This window comes from Paramisgurnus dabryanus, chromosome 19 (assembly GCF_030506205.2).
Source record: "Paramisgurnus dabryanus chromosome 19, PD_genome_1.1, whole genome shotgun sequence".
NCBI lineage: Eukaryota > Metazoa > Chordata > Actinopteri > Cypriniformes > Cobitidae > Paramisgurnus > Paramisgurnus dabryanus.
The window spans coordinates 25,464,470-25,490,459 of record NC_133355.1 but is presented as its reverse complement, the minus strand read 5'-3'; the positions used below and the strand labels follow the sequence as shown (position 1 = coordinate 25,490,459).

Genomic DNA, 25,990 nt, shown 5'->3' with positions numbered 1-25,990 from the left:
TTCATTATCTAACCACTGGATGTCATTGTTTATTGATTTTTTACATAAGTTATTTATAAACCAAAAAGAGAAAGGACTTCTTGGATGAATTCGTGCTGAATAATTCAGCTAAAAGTGGTTAATTCTATACAAGGTAGATGTAGGTTTCTCCACTGTTTCAATTAAAAATTTATCTCCAGACTGAAAATAAACTTAAAGCAGACATATCATGCTTTTAAATCTGTCCTTTTTACATATAAATCATCTATTTGTGGTCTATGTAAAGCGAAACTGCAATGCTTGGGTCTGAATTCCTCATTATTATAGCCCCACAGGCCCCCTTTCTACCCCTTTTCTGATGTGCATCTGAGAGCAACTCGTTTTGGTACTGTCTTTTTAAATGCACGTCATACCCTGCCCCCTCTCCAGGTTGCAGAGGTGACACTCGGTTAAACTCCACCCCGTTCGGCCATTTTTGTAGTTTTATAGCAGAGATACGATTATCTAGCTGCACAGAAACTTTTTATTTACTCGTTATTCACAAAATGTCAACAACGGAAGACTTGTCCATCCAGCCTTATATGTTCGCGCCAGAGTCGGAAACGGACTGAGAGGAAAATGAAGACGACGAACCTGCAGAACAACGTCTTCATATGAAGGTATCGCAATGGTGTGAGGCTGCAGCCTCCGGAGGTCGCATATCTAGGCTGCATGCGTCATCAAGACGGTCTTATTTCAGAATATTAACAATTATAAAGTTTACTATTATTCTTAGTTAATCGTAAGTTGTTGTAATATGCTCATGACTTGCAAATGTAATGCTCAGTTAACTTAAACCAGGCTTGATGCCCAAAAGCGATCTCCGCAGGCTGCAGCCTTCGGAGTGAGAAACAGCACTGCTAAACCATGACCACCGTGTACTTTACTTTTTTACTTTAAGTTATAAACTGCTTACCGAAGTGCTCTGCTCGTCGTCTCCAAAGAAAGAAGTAATTGACCCCTCAATCAGACGAAGTCTATCGGTAAATCCTTCTTTATACTGGCAGAGATTGGTGAAGTAGTTATCCTTAAAGTGCCTCGGGCACACAAAAATGACTTTATCCACAGATGTGAGTACATTTCTTACGCTCTCGTAACTTCTGCATCCTTGAGCTTGGACTACAATATCGCAGCGAGAAATATAAAATGGCGGATTGCTCGTAGTGTTGGGCTGGAAGTCGATGTCCTTATTTAGCAGTTCCGCTGCAAATACTGTGACGTAATTGTTCAAAAAACGTAATAGATAATAGAAAAATCAGAACCGGTTGGAAAATATGACCAAAACAGAATATAAAGATATCAACAAAGCACCTGAAGAGACTTATTTCAACTTTTATGTACTTATAAACACTACAAATATACAACAAAATGCATTTAAGAGCCAAGAAAGTGGATTTAGCATGATATGTCTCCTTTAAATAAAAAGGACAAGGGAAAGTCTATACCAGACAATGAGCGATCATCTCCAAATCGGGTGTGCCTCATAAGCCTTGAAAGTTGAAAAGTGAGAGAAGGGTCTGGCTGCAGACTACGGGCGAGTGGAGCTCCACAGGAAACACGTGACCTCCACTAGCGGGCGAGCGGAAATGCGTCACCTAATCTTAACGCATAATAAAAGTAGTTAAAATAATCGGGTTTTTTATTAAATGCTTGATAGAACAGAAAAAGAAACAAACACAAATTGTCATCATTGTCATATAACAATAAAACAATATGCCAACAGTCTTTAAGTCCAGATTAAGTGCCAAGTCCTAAAATACAGCCATTGTTCTAATATCTTTCAGGGTTTTAGAAAGTTCAATAGTGTCAAAATACATCTAATGTTTAAATCTTTAAAAAAAGGGTTTGCACTTAGAAAATGTAGATTTATGAATGTGATATTTGGCTAACAGAAACATAAGGTTTACAAAATATAATTTTTCCTTTCACATTCATGAAAACCAAAAATTATGTATGTTATGTATTATGTATGTACATTTAAATTTATGATAAACATAACATTTAATATAGTCACAAAGTCACACCAAAATGTCAGTGTTTGATAGTTAAAATAATCATACCGAAGCGGTATACTAAGCTTTTATGGTTTTATGACACGAATGAGCTGAATGCTTTTCCCCCAGCAATTTGCACTAGACATTTAAACATAGCAGTGGAATTAAAACCCATATTTTGAGTGCCTCTGCCTTTTGTTCATGTATGTTTTTAACTATACAGTTCAACTACCAATGTAACACTCCATAAATTTTATAAAGTAAACATTATGTTGTGATATTCAGATGTGAACATCAAATGAAACATTAAATAAATTTATATTAAAATGAAAACTATAAACAAATATAATTTAGAACTTAATCAGAATTTTGCATTTAAAGCTAAATAACAACATGAGTCATCCCAGAGTTATGGATGTGACATTTGCAGTGAAAACTCAATAGAATGCAGTCATTATCAATACATTTAACAACCTTTTTAAAAGTTTTCTAAACATCTAAATGTTAAGAGTCCAGACAACCGCTATCAGTCTATACTCAAATTTTCTATTTTAGATGAGGGAAACATGTATGCGTTTTGGTTGTGACAAAAAAGAACACTGGTTTTGGGAGACAATACGCTGTAGGAATTCTATAAATTATAAGGCATAACTCAGGAGGAATAATACCCCAAAAATGGAGAAGGGATGGATCTTCAAAGAACAAACTATATTTATTTAAATTTTTGTATGCACATTTATGAGGAATAAAAAGATTTACAGACGTGACAATTATGACATTTTCTTTGAAAATATCAAAGTATGGGGGAAAATGCTTAAAACTTTTAACAGACATTGCATGGGTATTTAAACCATGTATATATTGACATATGAGTAACCAGTGTGATTAAAAACTTTACTTTTCGTGATAAGTTTAACATTTGCAAGGAATTGCTCATATACAAATCAGCTAAAGTGAAATAATGAAGAATCCACAATTTCCACAATTTTACCAATTTTAATTGTTTTTGAGTAAATACAAAAACCATCTTATGCTATTTTAACAACATACATGAACTTTAAGTGACCACAAGTGTTAAAGTAAAGACACATCGTGCCTGCACAAACTATTCTGTCTATGAAGCAATCCCAGTAGCCAGGGTGGTCATCTGAGGAGTAAAACCCCAAAAGCACTCCACGTTGTTCATTTCCCCAGAAGCCAGCCCCATAGTCTTTGAAAACTTGCTGCACTGTAGGCGGCTGCACCTAGAGATGATTTACGGTTTTCTGTACATTCTCCGGTGTCTCTTTGACAGTCTATTTCAATTCACTACACCTGTTTAGTATCAAAACACAATCATAACAGCACATTAAGTCACACAATTCAGACAATGAATTAACACATCTTTAACAGTCAAAAATGTCATGTTATGGAAATGAAAGGAAGTGTGATTAACATAACCTAATTGTTATACCCACAAAAAACAAGATGGAGCAACCACACTTATTGAACTCACTATAAGGCCAGCTGAAGTGTTCCTCCTGCTGAAAATGCTCCTGGCTGTCAATGTTTGCTGAATCTCTGTCTTGTTAAAGCCAGCCGGATTGCAGAGCAGCCGTCTTCTAGAACAACAAAGACAAGGATCCTCTGGAGAATATCATCTGGCAACTGCAGATATAAAACATGATTTATTATAGAGACATTACAAGCAATTTTCATCAACATTAAAGTGATTATAAACACATGCCTGCAAAATGTCAGTAGCCACTGCAACATCGTTTGCTGGGAGTGTAGGTACCATCAAAAACTGTCAAATATCTGCATCATGCTTTCCACATAACGTTACCTATAAAGGAGGGAGAAATTAAATGTGAAAACAGACTCCTCGTATTACTTTTTACGTTAAACAACAAACGCAACACACACATATACAAAACAATCATGTACTTCAATTACTACTTTGTTTTAACACAATAAGCCACCAAACATAGGTTACGAATATGTTGTCATGATCAGTAAACGTTAACATTCGCGAGACATAAATTGTTCGTCAGAAAAAAATAAATATATAAATTGTTTATTCATTCGTTTGTGTTCTGCTTACATTGCAGGTTACAATAACGTTAGTTTCTCAGTGTATAAAGGTAAATTACCTAAATTAAAGTTCGAACTAAGAGCTCCCGGTGACGCCATCTTCATCTCATAAATTCAAGTGGAGGTGACGTATTTCCGCTTGCCCGCTAGTGGAGGTCACGTGTTTCCTGTTTGAGAGTGGAGCTCCACTCGCCCATGGTCTGCAGCCAGACCCTCTTGAAAAGTGAAGCCTCTGGCTCTTTGATCGCCCCCTGGTGGCTGGCTGCAGTACAAGTCATAAACCCCACCCTCTCCATTAAAAACGAATGGGACTCTGCTCTAAATAAAAAAAAATATTTACACTTCCAATAAAAGTTTCCGAAAGATGGTTTTGGTCCTTTCAAGTAGTTATCATCACGCTGATATATGTTCAAGCTTTCATTATTGTGGTAAGTTTCATTTTAGCTTGTAATTTGATGCTATAAAACGGGGCGTGTCGTTATGATTGGCGTGGTTGAATTGGTCGAGCGAGCGTTTGGGCGGAAGTTTGATACCGCGGCTCCGCCTCTGGCTCCACGGACGATTCCTTCTGCGCATGCCTTGGCTCCAAACTGACGTTTTTACGTAACATGGCGGTGTCATGAGCAATTCGGTCCCCCCATAGACAGTAAAAGAAATGGACACAGCGACCCCATTGGATTAAACGGAGACAAGTGAAGTCAATTAGAAGCACGCACTTCCTGGGTGTCGAGCGTACTGCGCAGACTCAAACTGAGCTCAATGACGTGGATGTCACGTGAGCAACCTGTCTGGCAATTGTAAGTCTTCTAATAGCCGTGCCACGGGAAATCTGAATCACCTACTGAATCTTGCAGAGACGGCGAGCGTGAACAGGAGCACATTTTGGTTAGTATTCTGATTAGTAATCTCCCTTGACTTTATGCCTTCACATCCACCCGATTGCCTCATAGTCAGTAAAAGATTGCCTGTGAGCTTCTCTCCCAGTCCATACGGTAATTTCTCTACTGTGCGACAGAAAGTCGCAGGTTATGACGCAATCGTTAGCCTATTTTTACAAAAACTGCTTCTACTGGGACATAACGTAAGATACATGGTAATGGAGCCTTTTATACATTTTTGTGTTTCTTTAGAAATAATTAATGGACAAATGGAGTCTTTAAACGCCTCAGATGTAAAGTTATTCGCTGTCAAAGTGACGCCAAAATGAATGGGAGTCAATGGGATGCTAACAGCAGATGGGTGTTCGCTAAGCAATGGCGGCATCCAGGGAAGCTTCAATAAAATATGAAACCCTGCCCCCCTGGGTCCCCCCGAGCAATTTGGTCTCCCCTAGGACCCCGCGTGATTCCATTGGCTGAAAAAACTTCTCATGGGTAGTTTTCTTAGCGTCTTATTACAATTCCTACAAAATCGCGTTATGATTTATGTAGTTAGAACGATGTTAAAATTACAATTGATGTCTTTTAAATTATATGTTTCATATAGTAGTATATAAATGAGGCTATAGGTGGGAGATCTACACATTGCTTGTGTCATTTTATTATTTAGATATTATATACTGTAAAATTTCCACTTTTTACTTTCTACTTATACAATTATTTACTCATTAATTACTTATACAAAACATGATTACTACATAGTTGAATCACACATTTAAATTATAATTATAAGCCATGATTACTACACTTTTATTATTAAAAAATATATTCCGTAAGGTATGTTAATAATTTACAAAAAATAAAAGTATTGTTTTTTTAAAGAGCACCTATTATGGGATACACGTTTTTAAACATCCTTTTGTGTGTAAGTGTGCATTAGTACATGCTAACGATATTCAAAAAGTACATACCTCAAAGAAAACGATGACGCGAGTTATCGTCTCTAACGTTCGAGGACTACAAAAAACACTCAGATTGTAGGCAACAGTTTACTTCCTGGGATTAGTGACGTAGATAAGACCAACATTATCATAGTTCAGCCCTCTCTGCTTTGCTTGGGTACGCCCTCAAAGACGAGGGTGGGGTGGGGAGCGCCGAGTCAGAAGAGAGCTAAAATGGCGGAGGTTGTGAGTCCCTGCTTTGACTCTGTTTGCAAACTCTTGTTTCATTGTTTAAGCGATTAAATCTCTCGAGTAGACGCTGTCTCTTTAGATGCGAGGGAAAAATAGCACTTTATGGACTTCCACAGAGGACATCATGTTTAATACGGTTCCGGAAAAATCCAGTCAGAAGTTGTTCACGGAGTTTTCACAATAACTGCTTCTCATGAACCGAAGCTGGATTTGCGCGACGTCTCCTCTTGAAAGTTGGATTACTGTGCACTTCTGGATCACAGGCTGTAAGTATTCACGTTTATTATTTGCCTTTTACTGTACATTACGTAACCGGTAACCGGAGATTAACATAATGTGCGTGTAGAGCTAAGCTTGCAAGCTAATTGTCTTGTTTTGTAATACTGTATTTCATAAACAACGTACCATATTTACACACGTGTATGTTGAATTATGCAGACTATCGTTTTTTTATCGATGTTGGTTTAGACATGTTTACAAACTTGCTAAGTTGCTAAGCTAAATACAAATACAAATGCCAGCTAAACTGTTACCGGTAAAATTTGTTCTCATGATCAAACTCAAGAAACTCTAAGTACAGATGATTTGTTTAAAGTTATATGTATTTTACTGTTGTATTTACTTGAAGCTTTCTTAGATTTTGAAACGAAGTAAACACATAATGTGTGTTGCTAATGTTGGGCCATGTAATATGTAATACATTTACGTTTTAATGAATAGTCTAACGATTTATAGTCGTTGTACTCTATTGTTATAATATGTCTTTTTGACTGAATACATGTTTGTTTTATTTGTCTATATCCTAGATTCGCAGCTGGACACATCCTTCTACACTGTATGCAAACATGCAACATCATTACACACAGTACAAGGAGTCAGACTGGCATATGAGGAGCAAAGGTGTGTAACACATATGATGTATTTAGCTAGTGAAACCACTACCAGTCTTAGATGTATAACTGATGATGACAAAGTTTTTTTTCTCTGCATAATCATAGGAACCCAGGCAGTAGCATCGTTTCACAATGTTTTCATCACCATCATCAGTGGATGCCTTTGCTGTCCGTAGCCTGAGATTTCAGATTTAGCAGCAAAAAATTTTTGATTTTCTCATTTATTGGAATGCTGTGCAGGTATTTAAGTATTTTAGTAACTGTGTTAAATAAAGTAGTATTTACTTTTACAATAAATTAATTGCTTGTTTATATTTTACAGGTATTTGTACCTTGCAGCCATCCATTACAATGTCACCAAGCCGTAACAAAAGCAGGAGAGGGAAAGTACAAGGCTATGTTCCCAAAACACACAAGTGACATACCGTAAGCAGTAATGTTTTATTTCAAATACATTCATAATTAAAAACTTAATGTATGAAGCAGGGAAATAAATGATCAAAACAAAAGATTTATTGACTGCAATATTTCTACAGTTATGTGGAGGATGTGATCAGGCTTGTGTTTGATGAGGTATTTGAAGATAAGCTGAAGGAAGCCCTGATTCCAATGGACCTGGCATCACAGTTTGAGAGACCTTCAAAGGAGGACGTGATTGCATGCCATCTTCAGTGCAGGGGTCGTCGAAAGCCAAAATTGTGACCGATCTGATCAGGAAGCTCCAAGCGTATCTGGAGAACAACACACGACAGGATGATAACCTTATAGCATACATGGGCAATATACGGCCCGGGGGCCGGATGCGGCCCGCATAGTCCTTCAATCCGGCCCTCGCGATGCACTCGCAATTTCGATGAAACTGTCATGATTGCAGTGTTTCCAGTGTTTCCATACATTGATTTATCAGTGACAGAATCAACACTGGCTGCCACATAGATTTTTCTTGATTCCCATTTACACTTTTTTACCATTTAAAACGTCTTAATTCATTGCAGCCAGCGCTCAGCGTGCCTCCTCCTCTCTCTTTCTCTCTTTCTCTCTCTCTCTCTCTCTCTCTCTCTTTACGTGCAGCGCCTCAAAAGCGCGCGCCCCTCCCCTCTCTCATGTTGCATGCAGTGCGCAGCTCTCTCACATAACAGTGAAAAGTATTTTAACTCCACGTTCCTGCGTGTACTTTCTTTTTCGCGTTAACGTCAACAGTCACGGATGTTATAACAGAGAAGACGGCTGATCATATTCATCATGACTTAAAGAAAGGTTAGCATTAGTGTTTCCCACAAATACCCGTTCTGGTGTGAGTCTGTGTCCGAGCTCTCTCCCTACCTATGATGCGGTATGCCCGTGCACATGTTCTGTAGTAACAGCAACCGTGTATTCTCTCATATTTTTGATTTTGCAACAAATTGTCTGCGATATACAATAAAACTACCACTCGTATTTAAAATAAAAAAGCCCTCATAACACAACAACACTGATGAGAAGAGCAACATTAGTACAGCCTCAATGTAAATGTATGATGATTTTTTTCAGACGATGTCGCATTTTTAGCAGCAGTTAAAGAAAGTGCTGGTTTGATTAAACAAAAAGAGTTACTGTGTCCTGTTTAGTCACTATTTTATAGACAACAGAACAGATAATATGTCAAAAAAATAGCATTCAGTTGTGTTAAAATGCAGTATAATTTGACAAATCAAAGAGACTGTGGCGGTGATGACGTCACACACCGATTAGCATATATGTGACATCATTGCGTCGTGTTTTACTCTTTGAAAGAGTAAAACACGACGCAATGATGTCACATATATGCTAATCAGTGTGTGACGTCATCACCGCCACATTCTCTTAAAATCCTGTGGGAAACACTGTGGTTGTCAATATAAAATAAAATATAAAAGAAATAATAATAATAATAATAATAAATCGTGAGTGTGTGTGTGTGTGTGTGTGTGTGTGTGTGTGTGTGTGTGTGTGTGTGTGTGTGTGTGTGTGTGTGTGTGTGTGTGTTTTGCTGTAGTATGAATGACAGTCCCTTACGAAAATTAACCATGGTTTTATTGTGGTAAAAGTGTAGTAACCATGGTTTTTTGGTCAATTGATTACTATGAGCAAAACCATGGTTTTACTACACTATCCATGGTTTAACTATGGTATTTGAAAACCATGGTTGTCAAAACCATGGTTATTTTGTGGTAACCATGGTTTTACTACAGTAACCATGGTTTTTTGGTCTTAACTGTAGTAAAACCATGGTTAATTTTCGTAAGGACAATATGCAGGGTAGGAAATGAATCCTTGAAATGTAATCCAGTTATTGTAATGTTAGAGTAGCCTAGGTCAGACAGGCCTAGCAAAAATAAATATCAGGCCTTGAAATAGGCTGTCAAAGTAACTGTAGAGTAGCCTTAATTAATAAATTTTTCCCATTTAGTCATGTAACTATGTCTAATTGCAGTTTTCCCAAGTGTGGCCCTCCGCTAACTTTGCCAAAGTAAATGTGGCCCTCAGGCTAAAACTGTTGCCCACCCCTGCCTTATAGTGTCGTCTTAAATAGCACCAGCTGACAAAGCTTTGATATGCCATTTATCTGAATAGATAGCTGTAAGAAATGAATTGAACAATTTTTGAAACAAGAGCACAATATGGTTACTAAAGTATGTTTATTTGTATATTGTTTAACATTTAAATATATATTTGTAATAAATAAACTTTTGACTGACTATTATATTTTCTTTAAAGTTACATCTTTTGTTCTTTTGGGTACTTTGTTACTATAATGATACTTTAGTGTTATTGGTTTAAAAATGTAATAAAACTTACTCTAGTCCTGCACCTCAAAGGCTTATAGTCGGTACAATAAATGTTCTGTGTGTAGGGATTTAGACAATTTGTGCAAAACCTGGATGATGAATCACGCAGGTAAGAGGCCCTGGAACATGTTGCATTCTCCTTAAAACCTAATAAGTAAAAACATAGCACTTATAAGTAAGTAGTCTTTCATAAAAAAGTTTACCATAGTAAAATAATGTAGAACATTCATTTCAATTAATACTTTCTTTGTGCTACATTTGGTGTTTCCATATAGTTTGCACAGTGATATAGTATGTAACAGTCTTTTATAATAAAGTTTACTATAGTAAAATAATGTTAATAAGTGAAATAGTTTTATAATCATTTCAACAAATACTTTCTATGTGCTACATTTGGTGTTTCCATATAGTTTGCACAGTAATATAGTATGTAAGCAGGCTTTTATAATAAAGTTTACTATAGTAAAATAATGTTAATAAGTGAAATAGTTTTATAATCATTTCAACAAATACTTTCTATGCGCTACATTTGGTGTTTCCATATAGTTTGCACAGTAATATAGTATGTAAGCAGGCTTTTATAATAAAGTTTACTATAGTAAAATAATGTTAATAAGTGAAATAGTTTTATAATCATTTCAACAAATACTTTCTATGTGCTACATTTGGTGTTTCCATATAGTTTGCAAAGTAATGTAGTACGTTATAATTACCTTTTGGATGTCTTTGCAACACATTTTCGTCTTCGTTTAGCATTCTGGCAGAGCTAAGGACACCTAAAAAAGTTAAATCCAATCGCGTTCATTGACGGAGATCGTTTATATCGTAACGGCCGTCTGAACCGAACTCTCTGGATCGAGCTTGAAGTGGTAAGGCAGTACAGACACCATCGTTTATAGAGAAATATAGCGCTTGTTTACGTTGCCTGTGACTCTCAGTCAGAACCGGAAAACCCACGCGTAGTCAGGGGCGTAACCTTTCAAACACACGCCGAACCCAGTTGACCAATAACAGTTGAGTAGTCATCTGACCAATCCGAATACACTAGACATTTTGGGAGGCGGAGACAGGAACTAATCCGAGCGTTTTCCAGACATGCAGAAATCGGTGAGGTATGTAAGCAATTTATAAGACTCACAGTGCATTAGTTCAAGTTTTAATAACATGTATGTACTATGGGATATTACAATAACGTGCTAACGTGCTAATTTATTAGCATAATTGGTGCTCTTTAAAGCAGATGATGACTCAAAAGTACTGACGTGTCTGCAACATGAATATTAGTTTATTATATTATTTTTTTGTTAACTTTTATTTTTTAAATGTTATGCTTCTATTTTGTACAACATAATTAACTTGCTAGACCGCGTATGCAGACGAGATATCGCAACGACACATTTTTGAGCAGGCATTAGTGCTAGGTACCAATCGGGGTCCTAGGAGAGACAGAATTGCTCGGAGGGACCGAATTGCTCACGACAGCGGCGACCGTGGTTGGACATTTTTGGCTTCAATTCATTACAATGGTGGGAGGCGACATCGTGTCGTCCATCTTTTTTTACAGTCTATGCTCCAAATCTTTTAAAATATAAAACATCTTTATGTCACTGAAATTAAAATATGTGGTTTATTTTGCTCACAAAATGGGTAAAACGTGAACGAGCATATAAATACTTACTTTTTGTAAATTAGGGCTCCCATTAATCATGACTAATCGTTTGCAGAATAAAAGTTTTTGTTTACATTATATATATGTGTGTGTACTGTGTATAATAATAATGTGTATATAAATACACACGAATGCTGATTTTTGAGTATTTACATGTGTATATACATTTATATATATATATATATATATATATATATATATATATATATATATATATATATATATATATATATATATATATATATATATATATATATATACACATACATATTTAAAGGAACAGTATGTAGGATTGTGGCCAAAACTGGTATTTGCAATCACAAAACTTGTGGCTAAAACTGGTACTGCAATCACACAACTGGTGGCCAATACACAAAATGACAACATAAACATCAGTGGAGGGCTGCAACTCCACTTTTTAAATGACAATATCCTGGCCAGACCACTGTTGACAGTGATATAAGTGTTTGAAATGAAAATGATTTCTTAATGTCTAGTGACATATTAATTGGTATAAATTTCTTACATACTGTTCCTTTAATCTATAAATATATGTTTGTTCTTAAAATTATACATGCATGTGTGTGTATTTATATATACGTAATTATTATACACAGTACACACACACACATATATCATGTAAAGAACGTTTATTCTGCAAACGATTAGTTGTGATTAATCGTTATACAGTCCTACTGTAAATGTTTGTATTGTTTAATTGTCCAGCCTAATAATATATTATGATCGAGTTAGGATTTTTAAACTGCTTTGAAAGTTCAAGAGTTACAAGTCTTTATTCAAGATTTGTTATATCATCTATGTTACTTGCAGGCTGAGCTCACGGGAATTCGTATCTATATATTTACGAGTTGGCTAATTCGTATAAAGTGAATCGTATCAACAAAATTGTACGATTATCATAAAAAATAAAGATGAGACCCCACCCCTAACCCCAACGTCACAGGGGCAAAATCGTACTAAAACGTACAAGTGTGGTCATACGAATTAATATTAGCTTAATTAGCCACCTCGTAAAATGCGTATGAATTTTTTCCTGGGTTAGTATACATTCATGGTGAGTACATTTTTTTTTATAGATGGTTTAAAATTGTAAGCTACTTTCAGTGATTGTTCTTGTGTCAAGTGACTCTTAAAGCATCAGTTCCTTGTTGACATTATTGGTCACCTATTGAAAATAACGCTTCACTGACGTTTTAGATGTTGATTTAGCAGTTTAAACCCTTTGGAGCGGTTTCCCAGAAAGGGATTAGACTAGTCCTAAACTAAAATAAAAGTAAGAGCTTTCCAGGCTGAAAACACTAGCACTGACATATCTTAAAATACATCAGTGTCCAATGTTTTTATTAAGGCATGTTTGTTAAAAACAAGTTAATTAAATTAAGGCCTAGTCCTGGCTTAAGATAATCAATGTCCGGGAAACCACCCCTTTGAGTATTTGTATTTGTGAAGAAGTCTGAGCAAACAGAATAGATAAGACGTTGTGGAAGGGTATAACTGATTGTATACTGTAAAGTAATAAACAATAAAAACTTATATTAAACTTAAACAAACAAAAAAGTTACCATCACATGCACTTGGACATTTCAGCACCATGGACAGCGAACGCTCGCGATATCTCTTACAATTTGAAATTTTATTTCTGAGAGAAGTGAGATGAGAAACATGGAAAATCTTTGTAATCTGTGTGAAAACTTTAAGATTTTTACCCAACATTTCCTCATATAAAAAGTGCTAAACTTTCTATCTCTACGTTGCTGCGTTAAGTTATAAATGTATACTTCTCATGAGGTCTTATGATAACAGGCAGCTTACAAGTCGACACTATTAACTGTGATATTTTAAATCTAACGTTTATAACATTGAGGTGACTAATATCCTGTTGGATACGTTTTATATCAGTTATGAATTAATCTGAGAGGAAAAATGTCCTGAGTGTTCCTGGTAGTTATTCTGAGGTGAGATAACTTCGGTCCATAACTCTGTAGAGCTGCTGAAAGTTCGGTTTAAATTGGTGTGTTGAAATACGTGGTCGTGAAAGACACCGTCAACCCAGTTTCTCAAAGTGTCCACTGGGGATTCTTGTTTCCTATTTGTAATGTCCGTATCACAATTTGCAGAGCAAGACGTCTCTTGACTTTTGTGCATGCATGATGAGTAACCGGCTTGGTTCAACGACGTAGCAGTCTGTGCAAGCGACCAGATTTTTGGCTTGGTCTCAGTTGTCCTTTGGCCTTGAAGGTAGAACTCTGTCGTTTGGTTGACGGAAGCAGTTGGTTTCAGGCGAGCTTCAAGAAATTTATGGACACCCCTTGGAAGTTCGGTTATGGATTCGTCCAGAGATTCATTTGAACCTGCAGACGATCGTTTGGTTTCACACTCTGAACAATCAGATTCCACAAGATCGAAATCCTCAAGATCACTGTGAAGTTGGTCTCCTTCCTCGTTTCCACTGTTGTCTAAAAGTATGAAATAAATATTTAAATACACAAAAAATAGCGATACAAAGCAATAGCTTAATTGTACAGCTGGTCAAAAACCACAGCCCAGATGGGATATTTGAACAAAAATGGCCCTTAATGATACTAAAGTTTCGAGTACGCATCAAAATATTAGGACTATGTTACAAGATGCAGAAAAATTGGTTAATGTATTTATTTAGCAAAACTGTGAAAAGGGCAAAATACAGCGCGTCGGGGAAAATGTTTAATCTGATCTGCAAAATAAAGCATAGCGCATAGAAAATAAGCATGCGCTGACTAGTACGCTCTCCATGTGACGTGCGTAATTTTTTCCAAGCCTCTTTAAATACTTCTAAAAGCTGAGCTTCAGTTTACACTTCAAACACAACAACACAACATCAATTCTTGTCATAAATCTTTAATAATATGTTTAATTAAAGGGCGAATACGTCAATGTCCTGGGCGGACCTCATTTTATTATTTTGACCACTGGGTTTATATGAAAATTTTTCATAAAGGTTTCAACAAACCGTTAAACTCCTGCTCGGTCTTTATTCCCTGTGACTCGTCAATATCTTCTTGGTCATCGCAGTCTTTCTCTTCTGTTGTCTTGTTGCGCGGTGACCACGTCATCTTATTCTCCTTCTTGAGTCTGCGGCGCGCGTTGGCGAACCAGGTGGACACCTGCGTAAGGGTCATTTTAGTGATGATGGCCAGCATGATCTTTTCACCCTTGGTGGGATACGGGTTCTTTTGATGTTCCTGCAGCCACGTCTTTAATGTGCTGGTTGTTTCTCTTGTTGCGTTTTTCCTTCTTGTGCCAATGTCCACGGATCCATATCTAAAGACAATTTGTTTCAAAATTAGACATTTATACGCAAACGTCAATCTCTCTAAAAAAGCAGTATACAAATATACCAATTCATACCCGTATCTGTCATATTGGTAATGTCCAATAGATTGGTCATACGAGTAGTAGCTTCGAGAAACTCCTGTCGCTGCTCCATCTTTCTCACTCGCTTTGCTCTAATTCAAATCATAGAAATGATGTAATAAACAAAAGATCAGACATTATACTGCTTATAAAGTCAGTGTAAGAACAATGTAAAGCACTTGTATAGAATAATTTCCTCTAGCTCAACTTTATTGCATTGCGCAAGCAGCGCAAAGGTCATGGGTTCGAATTCCAGGGAACACAGACATTGATTAAAATGTATACCCTATGTACTGTAAGCCCAATGTATTTTTATAGACAGTGCAGATAATGTGCCAATAAACTGAAACAAATGAAATGCATACCAGAGGATAAAATGAAGCTGAATCTGGACCATACGTGCTGCAAGTATCATAACTGTGCTTCTTTGAACAGGTGTTGCCATAGACAGCGGTGGGCATCAGATCGTGACGCGCAGAGGCCACAAGCCTACTTTCATATACCGGGCAATAAAGCGAGTTTGGAGGTGAAGTCGCCACCCCAGTGTCCAATAGAGAACCACTGCTGGATTCATAGCAAGCGCCAAGTGCATTAGATGACATCAGGAGCTGTCAGAGAAAACAAACAAGGCATAGGATATCCTTGCTTTATCTCATCTTTCTTTTAACTTCTGAAAACCAGCCTTTTAGTCAAATTTTTCACTAATAGAGACCTAAAAACATACTTTACAGAGCTAATACTACAACCAGTTAACAGAATGCGTTAGCAGCGCAAAGGTGATGGGTTTGAATCCCAGGGAGAGCATATAAATACAGAAAACCCTTGAAGACACAATGCATCGGCAACTGCATAAATGTAGCCTAAATGAATTAAGTGCTAACATATGTGATATTTAAAAAGTTACCTGTTGTGCAGCAGGGTATGAATAGCCAAACTGTGTGAATGACATGATGAGAAGAGCATCAAAGTCGCTGTCCAGATGCAAGTCATCAGTTCAGTGGAGTTGAAGTTATGGTTAATCGTCCATCAGCTTGTTTCTCTTTACCTCTTCCACAAACAGGCATAAACTGTTGTGCAGTCCAAAATTCATCTCAGCATGGTGAAGTTGTATATAAAAAAATCATAACAAACGCCGGCACAGATGCACGTTGTTTTTAACGCCGATGAGTCTGACGTCAGAGGAGCAGATAACAAATTGCAATAGTCGCGTAAAGTTGTTGCGCCCGAGGCAGAGTCGCAGTAGTCGCTCGTGCACTTGCTTTGAGGGTCGTTCTTGTGAAGAGCCCGCGGGGTCTCGCTCGCATTAATGAGCACGTGTTCAGATTTCCCACCTGCCCGCCAGCAGCGAATCACACATATATCTGACTGCAGCTCCATCGCACATGATTGATGACCTATACCAAACCATTACCATAATTGCCTTTCTGTGTAGTTTTCAAACACTTGCGTTTGACCAGGTAACTGGCAGAAAACATCTCTGAAGTATGAAGCGATACAGAAAATAATCACAAACGCATAAAGGTGTATTAGTTAAAGATCGATATGCTTCGAAAAGGCCAATATTGACTTCATTGATGAACATAAAATATGGCTTATATCAACAATAGCAATAACAAGCCACTGTAAAAAATTTAAGTAATCAAACTGGCTATTTCATTTATAACAAATAATTTTTACTAATTTGGACATAATAGCATGAAATAATTAAAACTGTCTAATAATGAAAACCTATTGAAAACTTTTTGAACAAATATTTATAAAGATGCTTACAAGCAATGAGAGTTTGGGAGCATTGCTTTCATATTTGTGATCCTGTATGTCTGCCTGGCTTGTTGTGATCTACATAAAATCATTCTATATAATGTAAAGGACATTGTGTGAAAATATAACCTTGATATATTTAATATTATCTGAGTAAGGTCATGTCGAAAGTTAAAATTAAATAAAAATCAATCAGTGAAATTAAACTTTTATTCTCCAAATCTCAAAGATTAGAGCCTGGATTTCACAGACTGGGGCACATTTATCAGAGAGTTTTACTTGTGTTTTAACTTAAAGATAAGTTGAAAATCATACAACTATCTGAAAGAAAGAAACAACAAATTGTAGTGGAAATATTTTTTGCAAATGTGTCTAATCATGATCATTTACATTCAAATATCTATGTTAAGACCGAATTAAAGACTATTAAAAGATAAAACAGCTTCAGCCCTTACCACCCTGCAGAAGACAGACAGGTTTGGAGAATAGATGGATGGATAATGGATGGATAGAAAAATATTTTTGGATGTAAGGCAATCCATCAGCACTTAAATACAGAACCTAAAATGTGTCTCTCAGCCACCTCTGAACATTTCCTTCATTGTGGCTAAGAGGTTTGGCCTGTTAGAGTTCATTTAACATGTATAATGCATAAGGGTACCTCAGTACATTTACTTAACACTTTATTCCTGAGGTCTAGAAGCTCCTTCAGACTCTTCATTAAAGACATGAAAGAGCTGTAACCTCTTCACTAGTGTGTGGACACTTGTTTGTCTGTGCTCCAGCATATGTAACACAATTGATGAAGATGTCACAGGGTTCAGCATTTGTGTAAGCATGCTTAGATTTTACAAGGGAACCTTATATGTGTTTGTTTCTCTTTTAGTTGGAAAAGTAAATAGAACTCAAATTAAATTAACTTGATATAACAATCATAAATTACACACACACACACACAGAACGAGAGAGAGAGAAATGATGAAGCGTTAAAGGATATAGAAGCATTTTTGTTCATGTATTAATACTGATCAATGTTTAAAAAGGTAATATCTACTTATTTAAATATGAGGAATGAATGTCAAGTGAGGGATAATGTATTGGCAGCAGGTTTTTATTGCAGAAATAAGCCCCAGCAAAGAGGCTTACTCCGCAGTAACCTGCTGCCTGTACATTATCCCGCTTATTACCTGGCTATTTACCTCAAAAGTAAGGTAAGAAACATTAAATATTGATGTGAAATATTTTATTGACTCATTTTAAACTAATGCATAGAGGAAAACACATTTACTTTTGTTTTTAAGATTAGACAAGACGTTCAAATGACACAATTTTTTTAATATTTTGTAAATATAATGTCACATAAAGGGGACATATCATGAAAACCTGACTTTTTTCATGTTTAAGTGCTATAATTGGGTCCCCAATGTTTCTTTCAACCTGAAAATGTTAAAAATGCTCAACCCAGTAATTTAGTTTTGGTAAACCATTCGCTGCAAGCATGTGAAAAAATAGGGGGATAATACCGCCCCTTATTACACGGCTCTCTGGAATGCTTGATTCTGATTGGTCAGCTGAGACATTTGAAGGTTTGTTCTTTTCCAATAATAACCGCTCCAAAGTAATAACGCATAGCCGGTACTACTTGTACGATTAAAATCGCCCCGCGCCAATAAAGATTACTGTTTGGCGCCATCTTGTGACAAACACTGGACAACCACAATTAAGAATGGAAAATTTTGACATTAATTTTAACATGTACGGAAAAAAACAAAACATTTAAACAGTGGATAGAAGAACGAACAACGACAAAACACAGAGAGCTTACTAAGACTGAACTTGACAAAATAGAGCATGACATTTATGAAGCCAACACACAAAAAAATACAGAATGGGCATTAAAACTTCTCAAAGACTGGCTAAAAGAGAAAAAAATGGAGACAGACAAGTATGAAGCAGAGGATCTTAATAAGGTATTACTATCATTTTCTGCATCTTTGCAAAGTTACGCGGAAGGATAAAAATGTTAATTTAAAAAAAATATGCCAATAAAATGTTTCAAATTCATATTCATGTCCAGTTTTTTTTCTTATGTGGCAAGCAGCCGTGTAATAAGCGGGATAATGTAGAGGCAGCCGGTAGTTATTGCAAAATAAGCCCCTTCAGTGTGATACAAGACCCTCCTCTTCGCGTCGGGTCCTGATCACACTGTCGGGGCTTATTTCCCGATAACTACCGGCTGCCTCTACATTATCCCTTACTTAATCTGCACTATCCAACCACGTCACTGCCATTTAGTGCAGAGATCAACTAATTTGCATTTTAAAGGACACACCCAAAAATGGCACATTTTTTCTCAAACCTATAAAGTAAAAAATGTATGATATAATAAATCACCCATGGGATAAACTTTACATATGCACTCTGGGGTGACCAAAGATTTATTTTACATCTTAATAAAGTCTTGTAAAAATGTCCTCTTTAAAATACAAATTTATATTTTTGAGAAATATAAAAACTTTTGTTTAAAATAAAACTTTTGTTAAACTGTGTTCTGTCAAAATGATTAGCAGCATCTGGGTTACCATGTGTTATTAGTTTTGAGCGGTTGTTATCTCGTAGTAACAAACCTTGGAATGTCACAACTGGCCAATAAGAATCAAGCATTTTAGAGTGCCGTGTGATAAATGTAACTATAGACAGTTTCATTGAACGCACGCACGTCTGGACAGAACTTAAATTCCAGTCTCTGTTTGTTTAGTGGCTAGGGTGACCATACGTGCCATTTTTCGAGGATGCTTCCTGGCCAGGATTTCGGGTGCATCTTCAGGAGGTCGCATTGGTCGACTGTATACGTCATGGAGGTTTATTATTTTAGTTTCAGAATAAAAGCAACCATTACAGTTCAAGGTAAGAATGAAACTACAATGATTGTATATCTTATGTTTTTAATTGAAATGTGAGAACCTCGATGACATATGTGGTCGACAAATACGACTTTCGGAAGACGCATCCGAAATCCTGGCCAGGACGCATCCTGGAAAAAAGGCACGTATGGTCACCATACTAGTGGCTTAACTGAACTCTGGAACAACCTTGTCGAAAATAACTAATGTTTTGATTTCCTAAAGACAAGTGGAGAAGGCGATCATGGATCACCGATAGGTGAAGGGAGGTTTAGCAGCCAATCTGTAATTAAAGTTGTATACATTAATTATTACACATTTTACAAAGTAACTCAGTGTAGTTTTTGATGCGCTTTAGCTATAATTTGAACTAAGGTAATCTACTTATTGTTTATTTTGCTTGTTATCAGAAATAAACTACTCTAAAATGACTCTATTATTGATTCTTTTTGTTATGTTTGTTCCACGAATGCCGTTTGCTTATGTTGTTACTACCATCTATAATGTTTGAAATAGATAGAACCTCCCTTACAAAAATTACCCATGGTTTTACTACAGTTAAAAAAACATGGTTACGGGAGTAAAAACATGGTTACCATAAAATAACATGGTTGCTACACTTTTACCATGGTTAAAACCATGGATAATTTTCATATTCCCCAACTGAACCTTTTTAATCCAAGTGTTAAAACTTAAGGATGAGGCAAAACGCGATAAAACACATATGCATCACTTTGACATCTCTATCTGATGTAGATGAGATGAGACACTTTTGTTGGACTACTACCAACCCCAGCAGCCATTTAAATGGCGCTCTCGGATGGACAGCTGTGTGATAGAGTTACATCATAATCTACCGAAACGTTTGTCTCAGTGCCCGAGACGGTGCAAGATAAATGTGTGGAAATGGGGGTGTTTTTACAGATGAAGAGACCATCATTCATTGCTACAGGAGAATACAAATTGCCAGCGTTTTGACTGACAGAGTTTTTGTTGGACTTGAGAAGCACCACACAAGCAAAAGCTTTATTTCCATTCCAAACCCCAAACACAGACAACAGCGCTTGTTCAATATATGAACACTATTTTCAAGAAACAAATTAAATGTCATTCATGTGAGAGAACATGCTGTCTTCGCTCTCCAGGGACAGACAGTGAACGGTGAGGCTCTACTGTCTAAAATTGACTTACCTTTTATAAAAGAAAGGTATAAATCTCCACACGATTGACCTTCAACCTCTGGCCACTTTCTTCCACTTTCCATCTTTCAATTTTTATAACACTTAGCAGTTTCCAAAACCTTTCCGCTTACCCTTTCCATCTCTGGCTTGCCTGCTCTTGCTTTTCGGGTCTGGATGGTCCAGGTGGGACCTTCAGCATGCTCTTAAGCAGACTGTTCGCTCATCCAGGCAGAAAATAAAGAGTTGAGGGAATGACAGGAGATGGAAGGGGCGCAGAGTCCACTCTCATACACGTTAGCCCTGAAAAGCTGCACATTGGGGGCAATGTCAAGTAAACTCTTGACACTTCATTCCCCTTGTACACAGGAACCCTCTCTGACAGACACAACCAGCTCTGAACAGCAGCTAGAAAAACTTATGTATAGAAAGAGTTTTCTTTAAAGGATTACCGGTATTCCACTTTCATAAAATAATTTGATAATTTATTCACCCCCATGTCATCCAAGATGTTTATGCCTTTCTTTGTCCAGTCAAGAAGAAATTACTTTTTTTTTATTTCAGGATATTTCTCCATATTATGTAGTGGACTTCAACAGTTTTCAGTTTCGATTCAGCTTCAAAGGGCTCTAAATTATCCCAGCCTTATCTAGCAAAACGACCTTCCAAAAAAAGTGATGTGTGATGCACCACCATGACTGTAGGTTTTACATAATCAAGTCGAAAGGTCACGCATGACGTATGCAAAACTAGGACCATTCAGGGGTGCGTTTCCCAAAAGGATCGCAAGCCAACTACTGTTGAAAGTTTCGTCGTTCCTGACAAAGTTCGACGATTTGGTGTTTCCCGAAACCATCGTTCAAACGAACATTCGCAAGCTGTGTCGCAAACCTGTGTGGTTTGAACGACAGCTCTTGACCTGTCGTTAGAAGCATTGTTCCTTGTTATTATAATATGTAGACTTACGTTGATCATGCTTTTGATTAAAATAAGCAAAAAACATGTAGTACAATCTATATCCATTATTCTAAATATATTACAATTTTATTTTATGTCTTTAAGTTTGTAAACAGAATTAAGTTTGTCTGCGCATGTGCGCAGTCATACGAGCTTTAAGACCCTGGAGAATCCCTGGGAGGAGTGACGTAAAAAGGAACTTGCACATGAATTAAATATCTTGAAAATAAATAACAGATAACTAAATCACGGTAACAAAATCAGTCTTCCGATGCAATATGTTATTGCAGCAATAATCTGACATTAAATCGATTTGCACAGATTATTAGCACTTAAAGGTGCTCTAAGCGAATTGACGCGTTTTAGACCATAAAACATTTTTTGTTACATACAGCAAACATCTCCTCACTATCTGCTTGCTGCCTGTCCGCTTATCAAACTGTAAAAAAACGCGATCTCTGTAGACAGCCCAGGCTTTCCAAACAGCAATAACAACACAGTGGCCAAACCTACAAACAGAAACCATAACAAAGTGTTTCAACCAATAAACGACAAGAAGGATTTGGGGGTGGGGGTTGGGCGCGTTCATGAGGGCACGGAAAGGAGGGGGAGGAGTTAGCTACGCTCCAAAACGTCAACAAAAACTAACGTCTCGCAGATTCGCTTAGAACGCCTTTAACCTCCCACGTGACATCATCAAGTATGTTGTTAAACCAACATGGTTCAAGCGACGAATGTGCAACAAAGTCGTTCCCTTTCGGGAAACAGTCGTGACAAGGTAGTTCGTTTCTCCAACTATGCATCGTACTATGTTGGTCAGGCTTGTGCACAATTCAGAATTTCAGAATTGGCCTCCATTCAATTCATGAATTGGAATTTGAATTGACTCCGCCCTACAGTAAGTTGAATTTGAATTGGAATGACAGGAAGTGGAATTCAAAGAAATTCCACAGTCACACAACAGAAAGAATCTCACATAAATTAAAGTTACTCTGGAAAAATGTTTGGCAACCATTTTGAATACTTGATTAAAGTAAAGCATTCTGGGAAATAAAGTCATGTTCCATCGTGTTCCACAAAATTACAATTACAAAAAAATCAACCTTAATCATTTGTTATGTGACTAGAGTTTTTAACATTAATTGTTGGGGGAAAACATTTCCTGTTAATGTAATCTAAAAGAAGTTCAAACAAATATAATTTATAGACTACATTAAACGGCTAGTGAACTTATTTTTTTCCATTTTAATATTTTTAAGTGTAGTTAAGTTACATATACAAAAAATAGGATCTGTGATCCAAGTTATTGTAATGTAAAGCTCTTTTTAAAACTTGAGAAGTGTGTCTTGGGGCAGTTTTCTGGACAAGATTTAGATTAAGCCAGGATTACACTGCAAAAAAATGACTTTCTTAATTAGTATTTTTTTTTTGTTTTTCAGTAGAAAAAATATCAAAAAATGCTTAAATTTAGATACATTTTCTCAAATTTAGATATATTTCTTAAATTTAGATATATTTTTTGATGAGCAAAATGACTTAAGAAAATAAGTTGTTTTTTGACAAAAAATATTTAGGTGAATGTGTGCATAGAAAAGCAAAAATATCTGCAAATGGGGTGAAACAAAATTTCTTGAATTAAGTGTTTAAGAAAAAAGTAAATTTATTTCAAGATTTTTTTCTTACCCCATTGGCAGATATCTTTGCTTGTTTTAAGCACAAATTCACTTAAATTGTTTTTTTTTTAAAGCAGAGCTTTATATGATTTAAAGGGATAGTTTACTCACATATGAACATTTAAGATCATTTACTCACCCTTATATTTATCTAAACCTGTATGAGTTTCTTTATTCTGTCGAACTCAAAAGAAGATATTTTGATAATGACAACGACACCACAGGTGACGGTACCCATTGACTTCCATAGAAAAAAAACAAATACCATGGAAGTCTATGGGTACCGTCAAATGTTTGCTCACAATCATTTATCAAAATAACTTCTTTTGAGTTCGACAGAAAAAAAAAACCTACAGAATTAGATCAACATAAGGATATTTACTGTACATGATGACAGATTGAAAGCAATTCAGTTTAAGTAGCATATTTGTTAAACCAGGGAATAGAAATGGGTTTATATTCATCAGTATGGTAATCATTCAGTACCATAATATAAACAAACTGTTTTCTCATCTCATACCACCACTTTATTTCACAATATCTCCTTCATTACTTTACAATCACACAGTTTGGAATTATCCGCATCTATAAAAACATGCTACAGTATGTGTGGCTCATGAAAGTGGAACTGCAAGGCAGAAAAACTATAGTTTCTGTAATGGCAATTCACTAATGCACTCAGCAGAGGTCTGTATATACTCATCTATGTCTTTGTCAATGTCTGGATCTATTTTGTTACTCCTGCGCTCAGTGTCAGGGCAGTGCTTATGGTATGTTGAAGACCATCACATCAAACCTGATGGTGAACAGCAGGCTAATAGCAGTAAATGTTTGAGGAAAGTTGGACAGCAGTATGGAGTTTCAGAGGACCGTCTGTGGTGTGTGTTTGCGTCTGCTTGCCTTGTTTTCCAGGCCAGTACCACAGAGAGAGCGAGAGCTCTTTAAAGTATGCATTTCCCCATCCCACTGAGAGCAGCGTATTCTTACCCATCACTTCCACTTCATTACTCCCTCACCAGCCATGTATTATTCACCTGCTTCAATTCATCCTCCTTTGGGACCAATGTTAGATGAAAAACGTTTTAGGCACTTTTACTAACTAAAGCCTCTGTAGCGTTCCCTCACTCTATCCTGTTCTTTATCTGTTTCTCTTACTTTATCTACCTTTAATATGAATAAGACAATAACATGTATAGATTGATTAAATTGTGGCCTATTCATTCACTAAAAAAAAGAAAAATATTCTAGGTCCATGGCTGGGTCAATTTGGTACATTTTCAATTTTTTTATATACGTTAGGGTTGTTCATAATTTACCAAACCGTGCATAGGTTAAACAACCCAGCATTTTTTAAATGTTTGGGGTTACATAAAAAAAGAATAGCAAATAATTATTAAAAAATCATTAAATAGATAAAAATATTAAAAACTATTTTGCACACCTTCTGGTACAGTTTATTATTAAGTACATGTATGAAAACCCATACATTTCTGTTCTGTTGGATGAATAAAAAATGGGGAAAATCACATGTTGATTTCAAGCGCCACCGTATGGACTGTCTGGGTAATGCACATGCAATGTCAATCCAACCTTTGATTTTGCTTCTTCTAAAATCTCTCTCTCTCAGAAAGGGGCGATATTTATTTTTCCTTATGTGTCAATCAAATAAATTGTAAATTCAATCAAAAAAAGAAAATTCTTATTCTCTGAAATAAATGTTAACCATTAGGGCTGGTGCTTATAAAATAAATTAAACATTATAAAAACAGAAACTGTAACTGCAATCATAACACAATTAACACTAAAATATCTTTTACAGTCCCATTGTTTGTTCACACAGCTCTTTGTAGTCATTTTAATATCATCACTGTATATATTAATGAATTATAAGAAAATAATGCACACACATGGTGGTAATGCCGTTACAACCCGGATGTGCATTATTTTCAAATAATTCAAAGGACCGGAGTCAATTATTCCTTTTATAACACAGTTACCACAACATTGAAACATCCTTTTCTAAATAAAGCTTTGGTAGCCGCCACAGGACATAAACGTTATCGTCTGAGACAACGTAGTGACAAAACACACTCTGTAGAGCAGTTTGTCCATTTAGGGCTACTGTAGAAACATGGCGGTGCAAATAGCAACTTCCATGTAAGGGGACCAGAGGTGTATATAGATATAAACGGCTTATTTAAGGGATAGTTCGGCCAAAAGTTATTTTAATTTATAAAGTTTTAAATATGGATATTTCTACGAAAAAAATGTACAGATTACCCTCAAAAGGCCTTTGTTTATCCTGGAGCCGATTGGATTACTTTTGTGAAGGATGAATGCAAATTTTTGGACATGAAGGAGTTGGACCCCAAGAAATTATGGACATTTGCATCTCGGAAGGTTTGAGGGTGAGTAAATCATGGTTTTAATATCAATTTTGTCAGAACTATCCCTTTAATAAAATAATAGTTTATTATGTAAGATCTTTATACACCACTGATAATAGTTATGTGTGTTATATTGCATTTCTGTCAATAGATCCTCCTAAATTGTACACATTGCATCTTTAAATACAAGAC

General features: G+C 36.3%; 1 protein-coding gene and 3 long non-coding RNA genes across 5 annotated transcripts; 1 reads left to right on the top strand and 3 right to left on the bottom strand.

The window, feature by feature from the left end:
• Positions 1-2,705: 2,705 nt before the first annotated feature.
• On the bottom strand, positions 2,706-4,253 carry LOC135772890 (uncharacterized). The gene is made up of 4 exons (XR_010543282.1): positions 4,145-4,253; positions 3,739-3,837; positions 3,508-3,659; positions 2,706-3,326 (listed from the first exon to the last, which is right to left on the bottom strand). It is a non-coding gene; the product is annotated as an uncharacterized lncRNA (long non-coding RNA).
• Positions 4,254-5,824: 1,571 nt separating this feature from the next.
• LOC141281063 (uncharacterized) lies at positions 5,825-7,726 on the top strand. Of its 2 annotated transcripts, XR_012335457.1 has the most exons (5): positions 5,825-6,422; positions 6,963-7,056; positions 7,155-7,289; positions 7,372-7,475; positions 7,586-7,726. It is a non-coding gene; the product is annotated as an uncharacterized lncRNA (long non-coding RNA). The 2 variants fall into 2 exon arrangements; XR_012335456.1 differs by lacking the exon at positions 5,825-6,422 and having other exon boundaries at positions 6,499-7,056.
• LOC141281064 (uncharacterized) lies at positions 7,682-10,688 on the bottom strand. The gene is made up of 3 exons (XR_012335458.1): positions 10,570-10,688; positions 9,867-10,003; positions 7,682-7,780 (listed from the first exon to the last, which is right to left on the bottom strand). It is a non-coding gene; the product is annotated as an uncharacterized lncRNA (long non-coding RNA).
• A 2,654-nt stretch (positions 10,689-13,342) lies between these two features.
• irx4b (iroquois homeobox 4b) lies at positions 13,343-16,275 on the bottom strand. Its single transcript, XM_065282460.1, has 5 exons — positions 15,844-16,275; positions 15,305-15,547; positions 14,934-15,031; positions 14,536-14,846; positions 13,343-14,002 (listed from the first exon to the last, which is right to left on the bottom strand). Exons 1-5 carry the CDS (start codon positions 15,886-15,888, stop codon positions 13,446-13,448), a joined length of 1,254 nt encoding a protein of 417 aa, XP_065138532.1. The 5' UTR covers positions 15,889-16,275; the 3' UTR covers positions 13,343-13,445.
• Positions 16,276-25,990: the final 9,715 nt, after the last annotated feature.

Excerpts from the sequence above, each read along its gene's own strand:
- irx4b (XM_065282460.1), bottom strand. The coding sequence starts at position 15,888 with ATGTCATTCACACAGTTTGGCTATTCATACCCTGCTGCACAACAG. Across the intron at positions 14,847-14,933 it reads TACCAATATGACAGATACGG|ATATGGATCCGTGGACATTG; the intron begins GTATGAATTGGT and ends AATTGTCTTTAG. Across the intron at positions 14,003-14,535 it reads GACCGAGCAGGAGTTTAACG|ACAACAGTGGAAACGAGGAA; the intron begins GTTTGTTGAAAC and ends TCATACTTTTAG.